At 41.2% G+C, this 14,455-nt stretch overlaps 1 protein-coding gene across 1 annotated transcript in view; it reads left to right on the forward strand.

Annotated features, from left to right (window-relative positions):
• The first annotated feature begins 7,273 nt into the window (after positions 1-7,273).
• The window catches only part of BICC1 (BicC family RNA binding protein 1), a 333,194-nt gene continuing 326,012 nt past the window's right edge, over positions 7,274-14,455 (forward strand). The window contains exon 1 of the mRNA XM_006147081.3: positions 7,274-7,467. Coding sequence (XP_006147143.1) covers positions 7,274-7,467 — 194 coding nt within the window. The remainder of the gene's footprint in view (positions 7,468-14,455) is intronic.

Consider the following 14,455-nt stretch of genomic DNA (forward strand, 5'->3'; position numbering starts at 1 on the left):
GGTTTAAACAGCATTCTTTTAAATTTAAATTTTATTTATTTATTTACAGTTTTTGCTAGGGGTAACATGTGCTCACCAGAGTGAGATGGGGCTTGGGGGAATAAGAAAGCACCCCCCCCCATGGAGAATGGTCACACTTCAATCCCTTCTCCCCTATTTCTTCTTTCAGGATTTTAGGCACGCACATACACTGGGGTATTTTTCAAGCCACTGGGTTTGGGACTTGAACTACATAGTCAGCCATGTAGGAATTATCTAGCCATCTTAACCACCATACCACTGGATGGTCCAATTGTATTATTTTATGTTTACCCACATATCTATATTCTTTTAATTTCCTCCCAATTTTCCATTTTTATATGGGAAAATTTTCTGTCTATAGAACTTACATTAGTATTAACTTTAGTGATGTGTTGCTTAAAACCAATTCTCTTTGTTTTGGTTTGAAGGAAATATTTTTGGGGGTACAAAATAATAGGTGGAGGGTTTTTTTCTTTAACCATTTAAAAAATGTCATCACATTAGCTTCTGATTCCTATAGTATGTCAGCTTGGGCTTTATGAAAGGAGATGCCAAAATGGGATGAAAAATTCAAGAGATTTGATTTGGCCTATCTCTATAACCTAGTGGTTAAGGAAGCTCGATCTCACATGGTGGACTACAGTTTGAATCCTAGCTCCAGCAGCTTGAAAATCATGCTCAGTGCATGTGTGTGTATGCCCCAAATCCCAACGGGACAGAGAAATGAAGATGTGATTGTGGGATGACCACACTTCCCTTTGGGGGTGATGTCTCTCTCTGTCTCTTTCTCTCAATCTCGCAAGCGCATGCACACTCTGGCCATTAAAAATTTTTTTTTTTATGTGTGTAAGAGAGTCATTTGCAAGTATTTACTTGCAGAAGATGAAAGGAAGTGAGAAGTGGGCAAGGAGAACCTCTAGATAACTAGACAGCCCTGCTGCCCATGAAGAAGGGAGGGAAGGAAGGATTGGGTCAGAGGGCCACAGAACATAGACAATTCTGAGAAATTCTTGGCCAGGCCAGTGGCGATGCCCTGAGCCAAAGTAATTTATTAGAGAAATCCTGTTTGTACCAAATTAATCTGGTCCCAATACCTCCATTGGGCTCATTTACTGGCTGGAAGTAGCCCAGTGCAAGTGTGACTTGATATGAAGTTTTCAGTGGCTCCAAAGTGCAGCAGCTGTCAATCAGAAATGGTCAATCCTGAACGGGATCTCTTGAAGGGGGCTCTGAAGAGTGCATTTTCATAGCTGCCACACATAGTTTCTTTTGGAAAGTCAGCTGTCAGTCCTATTGTAGTTCTCCTTAAAGCATGGTTTTCTCCTCTTTGGCAGCTTTTAAGAATTTCTCACTCTGTTTTTTTGATTAGTTTCTACAATGTGTGCACATGTGACTTTTTTTTAAGTTATTTTCTTTTCTTTTGTATTGGGTTGTCGGAAAAGTCATGATGTATTTTTCTATGCAAAAATGCATCATGATTTTTCTGACAAACCAATATTTATCCTGCTAAGGGATTGTCAAGCCTCTTAGTTGTTTGGCTTATATCCTCTATCATTAATGGAAATTTCTCAGTTGTGTGTTTTCAAATATCACTTCTGCTCCATTCCTCCCTCCCTTTTGTACTCTATTACATATGTATCGAATTTTTTTTTCAGTCTGAAAACAGCTACTGTTTATTTACTGACCAGATTACAAAAATGATCATGGCGGATACCTTAGTTTATCCTTCTAAGTCTGATGATCTGGTCTTCCCTGTTGCCAGCATCTCCACCTTCTACAAAATGGGTGGTCTTTTTCTTCATTCCACTTTGTGGAGAAGATAACTTGAAGGGCCACCAAAAGTTATTTGCTTCTTTGAAGTGTTTTCCAACAGTATAGATTTCATGAATCGGATCCTCCATGCATATGATGCCAAATTCACCAAGAGATGGAGCAACAGAGAGTTATCTGTCAAAGCAATTAGGTTCTTATTGATTTTGCCATAACCATGCTTGTAGATCAAGTTCATTTACTGACTTCAGGTTCAGGTACCCCCATGTGAATATGTGGTTCCACAATTTTCAGCATGTTAATTGAGGCCTTGTTGAATGTAACAAAGGTGCCATTGAAGATCTGGCGAAGATGAAGAAGCTGCAACACCTTTAGAAAATTTGGGCTCATTCCATTGATGCCTCTGATTCTGAGGACAAATGCCAATTTGGGTTCTGCAGGTACATAGAAGTTGCCAGCTTTTCTTGCCATCCTAGCCATGTGAATCTCAGTTCTGTACATCTGTCTATATTCCTTATGATAGGGCTTAGCTTCTTGCCTGATAAGCTTCCTCCTTGCCTTTCGAAGCATCTTTTGAGCAAACTTCTTTCTCAGGCGCTTGATCTTCAACTCCGCAAAAAAGAAAAAAAAAAATATAAAAAGTTCTTTTTTTTTTTTTTTTTTGAGAGTTTTTTTCTATAGGGCACGTGCACTTGCCAGAAAGACAGAGACAGAGAGACAGAAAGTGAGAAATCAGCACCCCGGGGGAATGGCCATGCTGCAATCCTTTCTCCTCCATTCTCCTCTCGGGATTCTGGGCATGCATGCACATATGCCCGGCATGAGTTTAAGCCACCAGGTCTGGGACTTGAACCACAGTCAACTACGTGGGAGTCCAGCGACATAGCCATTACACTAACTGCTGGTCCCAGGAACCTTTTTCTTGGTGGCTTCCACTGCAGCAGGAGCCTTTTTCTTAGTTTCTGCCACAGCAGGGACCTTCTTTTTCTTCTCTTGAACTCCCTCCATGGTTCCAGCTAGAAAAGAGCTATATCGAATTGTTTGAGTATGTCCAATCTTTGGAAACACTTCTCTGTGGTTCAATTTTAATAGTTTCTATTGATCTAACTTTAAATTCACTAATCATCTCTTCTATGTCCTGTTTGCTTTTAAACCTCTCCAAAGATTTTTTTAAACCCAGGTAGCATATTTTTTCAGTTCCAAGTTGTGTATTAACTTTCAAGGTTTATGAACTCAGAGATGACATGATCAGAACTTTGCATTAAGGAGGTTAATTACAGTAGCAAGACGTTAGATGGGAAGGAAAAGATGAAAGACAAAATTTACTTATCTCACAGTTTTGTTTCTGTTTCTAGTGACTTACTAAGTGCAAGGATACTGTATTCATGCTTGACAACATTCCTCAACTTTTCCAATTTGGCTTTTTCCTAGCTGGAAACTTAATAGTCCACAGTTCTTTCACGGACTCAGTACAGACCCAAGGATATTTTACTAGCTGCAGTTGTACATCCGTTTATCACACTATCATCATCTGAGTTAGAAATAGACAATTTTATGATTCAGGAGTATAAAGAACAGAGATGGCTATGGTTCCTCCTTGGGACTCTAGCAGAGGAGACAATCTAGGGATAGGGAAGAACATGAGATGATGTCTTTGTTAAGAGGAAATCTATTCCTGCCTCTTTCTTGGGCAAAACAGCCGTAAGCCTGATAAAACAATATTGCATGCTAGTTTCAGGAATGTAACTCGGCCATTTCGGTGTTTCCTTTCTGGGTCTCTGTGGACTTCCAACCCTCACTTTAACAGTAAGGCTATATTATCCTCATTTTCTCCTGCCATCACTCGGCTGTTTTTCTTTCTCCTGGGTTCAGTGAGTCATTTCCTCAAGTCCTCCCTGGTTTGGCTTCAAAAATTGAGGATAATCATCAAGAGCTGTCCTCTTCTCCCCTTCAGGCTTGAATTCCTCTTAGTGTTAAAGGCCTTCTGCTTCCCAGTGTCTGAGGTGGGTGGGCTTGAGCTCATATTCTTTCTTAAATCTTAGTATGTGTGCGTGTTAGAGAAAGTCCAGCAGACAGATTATGAAAAAGGTAACAAAATACATGTTCCTGGGAGACTAGGGGGTGGGGGAGGTACAGACCTACACTCATCCAAGTTGTTGATATGGATGCCTTTTAAATTTTTTTTAAAGAATGGTCTTTTTTTTTTAATTAACTTTATTTACTTATTTAAATTTAACTACAGAGGGACAGTGAGAGAGAGAGAGGGAGAGAAAGAAAGAGAGAAAGAAAGTGAGAAAGCAAGTTGCCAGGTCTGGGACTCAAACTGCAGTCAGCCAAGTGACAGTCCAACACCTTTAACCACCATGCCACCTACCAGTCCCTGGATGTCTTTTTAAAATATTCAAATTGTCAAAAGTTTCTTTCAGAATAACATAAGAATATTCAATACTTGGTGAGAAACTTGATGTAGTTTGTATCTGCCTTCTAACTATGTGTATTATTGTACTTGATTTAGTTGTTAAGCACTTGAGTCTTCAAGTACGACAAATCTAGGTTCTAATCCTGACACTACCCTCTTCTAGCCGTGTGGTCACTGGCAGGTTATTTAATTTAACCTATAGGTCATTTTGTTTTCTCATGTATTAGTAATCAATGGAAAGCATAGTAATATCTACCTCAGAGAACTAGTGGAGCGATTGAATGAGGAAGACCACATAGAAAACTGTTCATAAATTTTAGCCATTTTTTTTTTAGGGAGAGATTTTTGCTATAGGTCACGTGTGCTCGCCAGAGAAACAGAGAGAGACAGAGAGACAGAAAATGAGAAATCACCCTCAGGGGGGCTGGCCATGCCACAATTCCTTCTCCTCCAGTCTCCTCTCAGGATTTTGGGTATATATGCACAGCCTGGCATGAGTTTTAAGCCGCCAAGTGGGAATCCAGCGACATAACCCTTATGCCATCTGCTGGTCCTAGCTATTGTTTTTTTGTTTGTTTGTTTTGTTTTGTTTTGTCTTGTTTTTTTAACCAGATATGTGCTTGCCAAACAGGGATAGAAAGACAGATGGAAAGAGAGGGAAAAAGCCCCCCTCCCCAGTGGGGCATAGTTATACCACAATCAAGACTACATTTCTCTATCCTGTTGGGATTCTGGGCACACACACGCACACACACTCATGCATGTTTTTCGGGCTGCTGGAGCAGGAATTCAAACTGGGATTGGCCATGTGGGATCCAGCTCCCTTTACCACTAGGCTACAGGGCCACTCAATTATTTTTTTTGAAAGAAGTATTTATTTAACTTTATCTATTATTATTATTAAATTTACTATAGGACATGTATGATCACCAGAAGGAGGCAGAGAGAGAGAGAGAGAGACAGACAGAAGGCAAGCCACCAAGTCTAGAACTTGAACCATGGGCAGCCATGTGGGAATCCAACACCTTAGTCACCACACCACCTGCTGGTCCTAATTGTAGCTATTATTATTATCATCATCATCATCATTCCGATAGGAATTTAAATTAATGCCTATTATTTGCTCTTTTGTTTTTCTGGAATGTTTCTGTGGTATTTAATAAACAACCAGGTCTGGATCAGGTGTGAAAAAGTTGCAGAAACCTCTCACCACAAGACAAGTCTGGCCCTTGCCTTGTTTTTGCAAAAAGAGTTTTATGGGAATACAGCTCCACTCCTTTGTTTATATATTGTCTCAGGCTGCTTCTGCTCAACAATGGCAGAACTGAGTAGTGGTGACAGAGACCATCTGGCCTGAAGGTCAGAAATATGTTCCAGGTAGCTCTTTATAGAAAAAGTTTGATAATCCTTGGTCTAGATAATTATATTTTTAGTTTTTCTTAGGGCCTGGTCCATAGTGTAGTGGTTAAGTGCTATGCATTCAGAACCAGGTCCCACATGGCCAACTGCAGTTCAAATCCCAGCCCCAGCAGCTTGAAATACACATGTGCATGCCTCACATCTCGACGGGATGCAGAAGGGGGGGGAGATGGGGCTGTGCCTGATGCTTTCTCTCTCTCCCACTTACCCACTTACTCTCTGAGGGTACATACACCTTCGGGGAATTAGAACAAATTAGTAAATAAGTAGCTGTAGACATATTTGAATTTGTGCCTCAGTTTCTTTAACTGAAAAATGTATATATGCGGTAAGATGACACCTAAATAGAATCTAGAATGTATTCAGCTATCATTGAAACTCGTGGAGTCTAGGAATCTACAGGGAGTTTGGGCTTTCTGTTATTTTTATTATTATTTTTTCCCTGTATACTTTAAGGAGAGAGAAAAAACAGAAGTCATCCCTCAGTGACTTGGAAATCAAATAACTTGTGAGAAGGGATTTACTTAGGGGAGAAGAATGACAGTTTTGTGAGGCTCTTCCCTTCTTTCTCTGCAGGCAGGTATTGTTCTTAGTAATGGCCAGGCTCCCTCCTGGGTGATTTGACAATAATCCTAATTCTTTGACTTTTCTTTTTCTTCTCAAAAATCATTCTCTCTGTCTCTCCACTACGTGCTTTTTGTACTATTTCCTTTCCAGGATGGTCCCTGCTTTTTCCATCTTCCTTCAGCTGACCTTTTCCTCTGGTGGTGTCTCAGCCTTAGTTCTCCTCCATCTCCCTCCACTTGGCCCAGATGGAAAGGCGGCAGTCTGCCAAGTCTCCCGGCCACCCTCAGCCTCCCCCACCGTAAGGCTTCCAGCAGCATCTCCAGCCCAAGGCCCTCGGCAGGGCCTGAGTCCATCAGCGGGGGACCAGGAGTCACGGGAAGGGAGGCACTCACAGTCCTCTGTGTCCTGTGAAGTGCAGTGTGCGGAAGCAGGGACTGGAAGATGTTTGAATTTCCTGTGGGCACCTGGGGAGGCTTCTGAGGCCTGGGCCAGGACTAAGTGTTCCCCAGCTCTGCCCCAGACAGAGTGCAGGGTCCTTGGGCTAGTTGTTTCTCTTCCCTTGAGCCTCAATTTCTTTTTAGAAAGTAAAATATTTTCTGTCCTGATTTCCTCATAGGGTTTTTATGATGATCATCTGTATTTGGAAGTGCTTACTTCTTTAAAAGAAAAAAAATTGACTTATATGTTCCCCATTTTAAAATAACCTGTTTATTTAAGTACATGTGCCCTTTTTAAAAAGAAGTATTTATTTACTTAATTCCATTTGTTATTATTATTACTATTTAATTTGACCAGACAGAGACAGAGAGAGAGAGAGAGAAAGGGAAAGCAAGAAAGCAAAGCAAGCCGCCACCAGTTCTGGAACTGCGGTTGGCCATGTGGGAATCCAGCACCTTTAACCACTATGCCACCTGCTGGCCCACATGTGTCCTTTTTTAAAAAAAGAATTAATTAATTTAATTTTATTTATTATTATTTAATTTGACCTGAGAGAGAGGGGGAAAGTGAGAAAGCAATCCTCCAGGTCCAGAACTTGAACTGTGGTCGGCCAGGTGAGAATCCAGCACCTTCACCACCATGCCACCTGCCAGCCTCTACATGTGTCATTTTATAGCTACCCAGCAGCAGCCACCACCCTTCACTACAGAACCCCAGATCCGTGGAGAGTTAACTTTCCATAGCATTGTGTATAATTTTGCTGAGATGGGAAAATCAGCAGCTTGTACCACAAATACCCAGATTGTTCCTTTCCTGCTTCCTGTAGCCAGAAGGTGAGCAGTGGCTTCCGCCCCACCTGTGGAGGCCTAGGGGAAAAGTGTCTAAAACCGGGAGAGCGAGGAGGCTGGCCTTCCTTTGTCCTGGCAGCAGCATCCTTACCAGACTGCTTCCACCTCCAGGCCAGTCCTATCCCAGCTTTCTAGCTCCTAAAGCTGAGTTGGTTTCCCTCTAATTTCCAAGCCTAGGTCCCCCACTCTTCTGTGTGTTTTCAATAAATTCACTTCTGCTTAATTTTTTTTTTTTGAGAGGTTTTTGCTATAGAGTGTGTGTGCTCACCAGACAGACAGAGAGAGACAGAGAGACAGAAAGCAAGAAATCACCCCCCAGGGGGGATTGCCATGCCGCAATCCCTTCTCCTCCATTCTCCTCTCGGGATCTTGGGCACGCACGCACACGTGCCCGGCGTGAGTTTAAGCCACTGGGTCTGGGACTCGGACCGCGGTGAACTATGTAGGAGTCCAGTGACATAGCCATTACGCTAACTGCTGGTCCCACTTCTGCTTAATTTGATCAAAATTTATTTCCATTATTTCCATTTCAAATACTCAAATAATGGGGCCAGCAAGTGGCATAGTTGTTAAGGGGCTGAACTTCCACATGGCTGACCATGGTCTGAGTCCTGGACCAGGAGACTTGAAACACACCAGGCACATGTGCGTGTGTGCCCAAAATCCTGATAAGAGAATGGAGGAGAAGGGATTGCAGCATGGCCATCCCATTGGAGGGTGATTTCTCACTTTGTCTTTCTCCGTCTCTGTCCTTTTTTTTTTTTTTTAATTTTTTTATTTTTAAAGTTATTTTATTTAAATTTATTTATTCATTTGTGTATTTCAATTTGACTGGAGGAGAAGATAGAGAGAGAAAGCAAGCCGCCAGGCCTGGGACTCAAACCGTGGTCAGCCATGTGGGAATCCAGCGCCTTTAACCACCATACCACCTGCCCGCCCCATCTCTGTCCTTTTGGTGAGCACATGTGCCCTACAGCAAAAATCTTTAAAAAAAAAAAACCAAAACAAACCAAAACAAAAAAACCTCAAATGGCACAAATGCCTCGTGTAGAGAGCTATTTATGGAGTGCTTTCTTCGTGTGTGTGGGCATATGCTTAGGACTCTACATACATTATTTAATAAATTAATCTTCACAAAAACCCTAGGAGATGGGTGTTCTTTCCAAACTGCAGAAGAAGTTGAGGCTTTGCGATGCTGGATAACCTGCCCACATTTGTAAAAGGAGCAGGTGACAGAAGTGGCTGTTTACTAGGAACATCCCAGGTCAGTGATATTCTTGAGCTACATGACTTTTAATGGCTGTTTTCATTTGTTGGCATTTAACTAACCAAATTCCTGTGGATGACATTAAAAAATTCATTGCTGTGAATATTCCTGCCCATTACTTTTTGTGCCCATCTCAAACTTTCTCCTTAAAATTAGTTCTTAGAAGTGAAATTTCTAGTTTAAACCTCATGCACAATATTAAAGTTTTTGATGCATGTTGACACATAGCCTGCCGGAGAAATAGTATCAAATTTTGTACCCATTGGCAGTGTGTTTGGGTAGCAATGCAGGTGCTAGGGCCAGCAGGTGGCACAGTGGTTAAAGTGCTGGATTTCCACATGGCTGACTGTGGTTCAAGTCCTGGGCCTGGCAGCTTGAAAATTCACAACAAACAAATGCATAGATAAATAAATATATATTTTTTAAAGTACTCAAAAGCTGTGAAGGGCTAATAAACTAATACCATTCTTATTTAAAGAAAAGATATAATACCTTTCAAATGATACCTAGTATAACAAAATATTAAAGAAATAAAAATAAATAAGGAAGAACCCAAAATTAAGATAAAAAACTAAAATGAAATTAGCATTTAAAGTCAACATGAGGTTCTTATTTTTTGTTTTATAGTTGCCAGAGAGCAAGTGTGCTCACCATAGATAGGGGGAGGAATAAAGTACCTCCCCATGGTGCATAGTCACATCGGAGTTCCTTCTCCATTTCTCCATCCTGTGTACCCAGTGCTGTTTTCCAAGCCATTGGGGCTGGACTTCAAACCATGGCCAACTCTGTGGGATCTGGCTCCCTTAACCACTAGGCTACAGCTGGCCCTTAGGCATTGGATTCTAATATGCCTTAGAAAGAAAGGGAGTTATTTTGATTTTGAGGAGAGTCTTCTAGGAGCCAAGTCAAATAGGGAGGCAAGAAGTGATGATGATGGTGAGGGAAATAATGATGGGAAGAAGAGGAGGAAAGGGAGGGGAATCCCACAGGTCATCTCTGGAGGCGGTAGTGACATTTACTGTATTTCTGAGTCTGCCTCTGCATTTCTGCAGGAGATGAAAGTAAGGTTTCCACTCAGACTGTTGGTAGCCCCTGTGGTGAAAAGGCAGCTGGGCCACCCAGACTTACATATTTGAGGCAATAAACAGTGATCAAAGTAGTATGATTTGAGGGGAACGAAACTCTCCCTTTCCTTGTACCACCCTCTTTATTCCTCAATAAATGCACATTGGTTTCTTTCGTAAGAAAGCTTCCAGTGAGATGAAAATCTAACATCTGAAAAAGTTTTACACTAAGCTCTTGCCCACCATGAAAACTCTGACTAGAATTAGTTCCTAAATGCAGGGGGTTAGGAGTCCCAGGTGACAAGACCTTTGGAGCTTGAAGGACTAAGAACAATGCGAGCAGTGCCCTGTGAGTAAGTGCTCCTTGATAACTCCAAGCCACGAGAGGAACGTGGGTGGGGCACTGAGAGTGCATGGTTTACTTTTGCTGACTGGACTTCTCTTTCTTAAAATTTTTTTTCTTTCTTTTTTATTATTATTCGTACATTAAATCACTATACATCATTTAGATTGTGAAGAGACTTTTCCCAGTATGATTTACACCTCAGCCCAGCCCAGCCCAGCCGAGACATTATACACATCCTCATCAACAGATAATAAACCTTATCTGTGTCCCACAAGTGTCTTACCTCTCCATTTCCTCCCCCCCCCAAATTTCCTATGCTCTTCCCCTCCCACACTCTCTTTCCACTTTGTCTCTAGTGTCCATTACATTTTTAAATACTTTTATGTTCTCCAGTCTTTCCGTCTCTACCACATGTGGGCACAGAGATAAAGACAGAGAGATAGAAGCACCCTTGACTGAGTCTTGTCACACTGGCCCTTCAGCTCATAAAGATCTCTAGAATGCGCAGTGTGTTTTCAAGCCCACCTGGGGATCTGAACTCACAGTCAGCTATGTGGCTTCCAGCACTCCAGTTCAGTTTGCTGTGGACTCCGCAACCACACTGTACATCATTCTTTCTTTCCTTATCTTCTCCTCTTTCTTTCTTCCCCTTCTTTTCTCCTTCCTTCTTTTTCTCCCTCCTACCCTCCCTCCCTTCCACTTTTTAACCTCAAGTGCATGATGATAGAGTTGACTTACTGGGGAGCCTGTCTAGCCTCCTTGGCCACAGAGACACCCGTTGCCCTGTGTTCTCCCACACACGTGTAAACCAGGCAGGGCTGCACTTGGTGTTAAGTGTAGAATTGGGGCCAGGGGGGCCTGAATGAGGCAACACTCATACTTTTCCTTCTGGAATGCCCTGAAATGATCCTACCTCGTTTTTTTGCCCTCTTACTATACATGATAGTGTAATTTCCCTTTCTAACAATTTTCTCTTTCTTGAATAAAATGATACCCTGACTGTCCTAGATCAAAATGGATTAGCTGAACTGTGCCCTCATGATCTCTTCTCCAGGGATTTTCTTCTTGGGTCGTGGTGGTGTCGTTTTAGCTGTAGGACGTTGGGAACCTCAAACCACAGTTCGCTTATCATGCAGGCACATTGAGAACATGAAATGTGATAATGCATGCAAGGTCTTTTCATTTCTTAGTGCCAGACACATAGCACATGTTCAACAAATGTTAACAATTTTTATCATTTTCTTGTGGTAGCACCTCCCCCTTTACCAAGCACTCAATTACAATTCTCTCACTCTTGTAGCAAAATGTATTCTTTGAGGGCTGGCCTCATAGTGCAGTGGTTACGTGCTGTGCACAGAAAGTTTGATCCCATATGGCCAATCACAGTTTAAATTCTGACCCCAGTGGCTTGAAAAACATGCCAGGCATGCATGCATGTGCACTTCAAAACCTGATAGGATGGAGAAATGAAGGAAAAGGATTATGGCATGACTACGGAACACTTGAGGGGTGTGAAATGAAGGAAAAGGATTATGGCATGACTACGCCACACTTGAGGGGTGAATGTGTGCTAAAAAAAATTATTCTTTGAAAGTTTTTTTAAAAAGATTTATTTTATTTATTTATATATGTATTATCATTATTTTAATCTGATCAGAGAGAGAGAATGGGAAAAAGCAAGCTGCCAGGTTCAGGACTTGAACCACAGTTGGCCATGTGGGAGTCCAGCGCCCCAACCACCACACTATCTGCCAGCCCCTGAAAGCTTTTTAATATTAACTAATTACTTGTATTTGTGTGAATTTATGTTGTTATTCTCTGGAGAGTATTTGTATTCTTTAATATATTTTTGCAGAGTGTAACAACCCTTCCAATATGGAAATTAGTTCACTTGGTTGGGTAAATTGCTGGGGAGGTGGAAAGGAGGGTCTTGTCTTCTCATCCACTTTCTTCCTTATTCCCATCTGTACTTAAAGCTTATTCTACTGGCTACATAGCATTTCCCTGGTTTTAAATGTGACAACCCAGTCCTGTACACATTGGTTCTACCTTTTGCTTTCTTAAAGCAAATTCTCATTTGACTCCTCTGTTCCATTCTAGGGCTTTAATGGAAGAGAACAGTTCATTTCCAACTACCATAGCCTTCCTTATTACTGATAATACCCTAGCAAGGCTGCAACTCAGAGATTTCCACTCCAGACAAAGTGGACATCCTCTTTAGGTCTCTCTGTCCAACCCTGCTCAAGAAAGTGCACTCATTCTTTTATTCATGAATCTATAAATGATTTGGATCATAAATAATAAGTTCAGGAGACTGTGGTAAGACAAGAGTATCCAGGAAGAGGAAGCCGTAAAGATTTCTGTATTTTTATTGCTTCTGTTCTGATTATAAAAGCAATTCATGCTGGCTTAAAAACTTTGAACAACATAAAAATGTATGAACAAGAAAGAGAGTCTTGTTAACTTGACCCACAAGAGGTAACCACCGACAATAGTTTGGGGTCTACTGGTCCAGAGTTTCCTTCTCAGGGTATTAAGTTGTGAGGTACAATTAGGCATAATGGAGAAAAGCTGGTTTCCTGAAAAATCTAAAAAACCTTTGAAAATACCCAGACCCGCTTTTAGGAATCAGCAAAAAATCTGCAGTAAAATCTGTTCTTCCTCAAACCAAACATTCAAACTATATTCAAAATGTTCTTATTCAATTTACTGTTTTGTTGAATAACTATCATTCCTACAGTATTGTATCGCACTATTTTCTCAGTAAACAAAGTGGGCTTCAGATTTGTGATAGGTAAAACAGGTTTTTGTGGCTCAATCTTGAAATTCAACCACCATTACAAACATTATTGCTGTAAGAAAATATGTACCGACAGGTTTCAGCAATATAACTTGGCAACAGCCATACATTCAAGTGAATGCAGCTTTTGGTTAGAAATGTAAAGAAAAAGACTAGATTTGAAACAGATTTCACTTTGTTGGATGGTAAAGAAAGCTTGATGTAGAACTTCACTCTGGTTTAAGTGGTCAAACTTTGGGTAAGTCATTGAACTTTGCCTGGTTGCTTGGGTTTTGATATGTGATATTAGATATGAGGAGACTTTGGAAGGCTTATAGAAGGATGGGATTGAAGTATGAGTTTGTTTTGGTGCACGGTATTTTGAAATCCATGCATAATTTGCTTGTAATATGCAGTTTCTGTGAACTTTTCGAAGACCACAATGAATATTGCATTGTTCCAGGGAGGTAACAAATAAGGACTTAAGAATGGAAAATGGAACTGTTTTGTTAAAAAAGAGAGAGAGAGAGAGAGAGAGAGAGAGAGAGAGAGAGAAAGAGAGAGAAAGAAAGAAAGAAAGAAAGAAAGTCCGGGACCAGCAGATGGTGAAATGGGTTACGTTGCTGGACTCTCCTGCAGTCGACCGCAGTTTGAACCCCAGACCTAGTGGCTTAAAACTCATGCCCTACATGTGTGCATGCCCAAGATCCCAAGAGAAGGGATTGTGGTGTGGCCATCTTCCTTGAGGGGTGATTTCTCACTTTATGTCTCTTTGGTGAGTGTACATGCCCTATAGCAAAAATCTCTTTTTTTTTCTTTCTTTTTTTTTTCTTAAAAAAAAGAAAGGTAAAAAGAAAGTCCACCCATTACTTTAGGAGGAAAAACATTTATTTCAGACCTAAAATTGGCAAAGGGCAGCAAATGAAGCACAGCTGAGTGCTTAAAAAGGCACTACATGTGAAAAACTGGGATCAGGACAGGTCGTGTGCCTTTCTAGGGGCCACACGACCTACACCTGCCTGCCTTTCCCGGCACACTGACTGTTCCTGGTCTCCCATGACTACAAATTACATATGGGGACATTGTCTGGGAGCTTGACACTGGCCCAGACTTCGACATATTTGAAACTTACCTTCGCCAGCTTATCGAGCTAGTCTGTCAGCGCTTCAATTTCAAATTCCCCGAGTAGGAAACTTTCACTGGTCCAGCTGTGTGAAATGTCCATCCAGTTAATTATGAGTAGGCATGCAGTAGGGACTATGGTTGGAAATAGATTCTCCCAGAAAAATCTGTGGCAGAAATGGCTGCCGTCTTTGATCTAATTAGAGGGAAAAAAAATAAAAAGGTGGGGGGCTTCCTATCTTCCACTTTTAATTCTTCTTTGGAAAACTTTCATGATAATTCATTTCAACAAATTCTCAAAGTCTTTCGCAATGTAATGCATCTAATGTCTAGTTATACCTTAGAAATAATTGTTCATTTGATGATTTAACGGGATAGTATTTTTCTTTCCTCCT

Source organism: Tupaia chinensis, unplaced genomic scaffold, assembly GCF_000334495.1.
Source record: "Tupaia chinensis unplaced genomic scaffold, TupChi_1.0 Scaffold000199_1, whole genome shotgun sequence".
NCBI classification, from domain to species: Eukaryota; Metazoa; Chordata; class Mammalia; order Scandentia; family Tupaiidae; genus Tupaia; species Tupaia belangeri.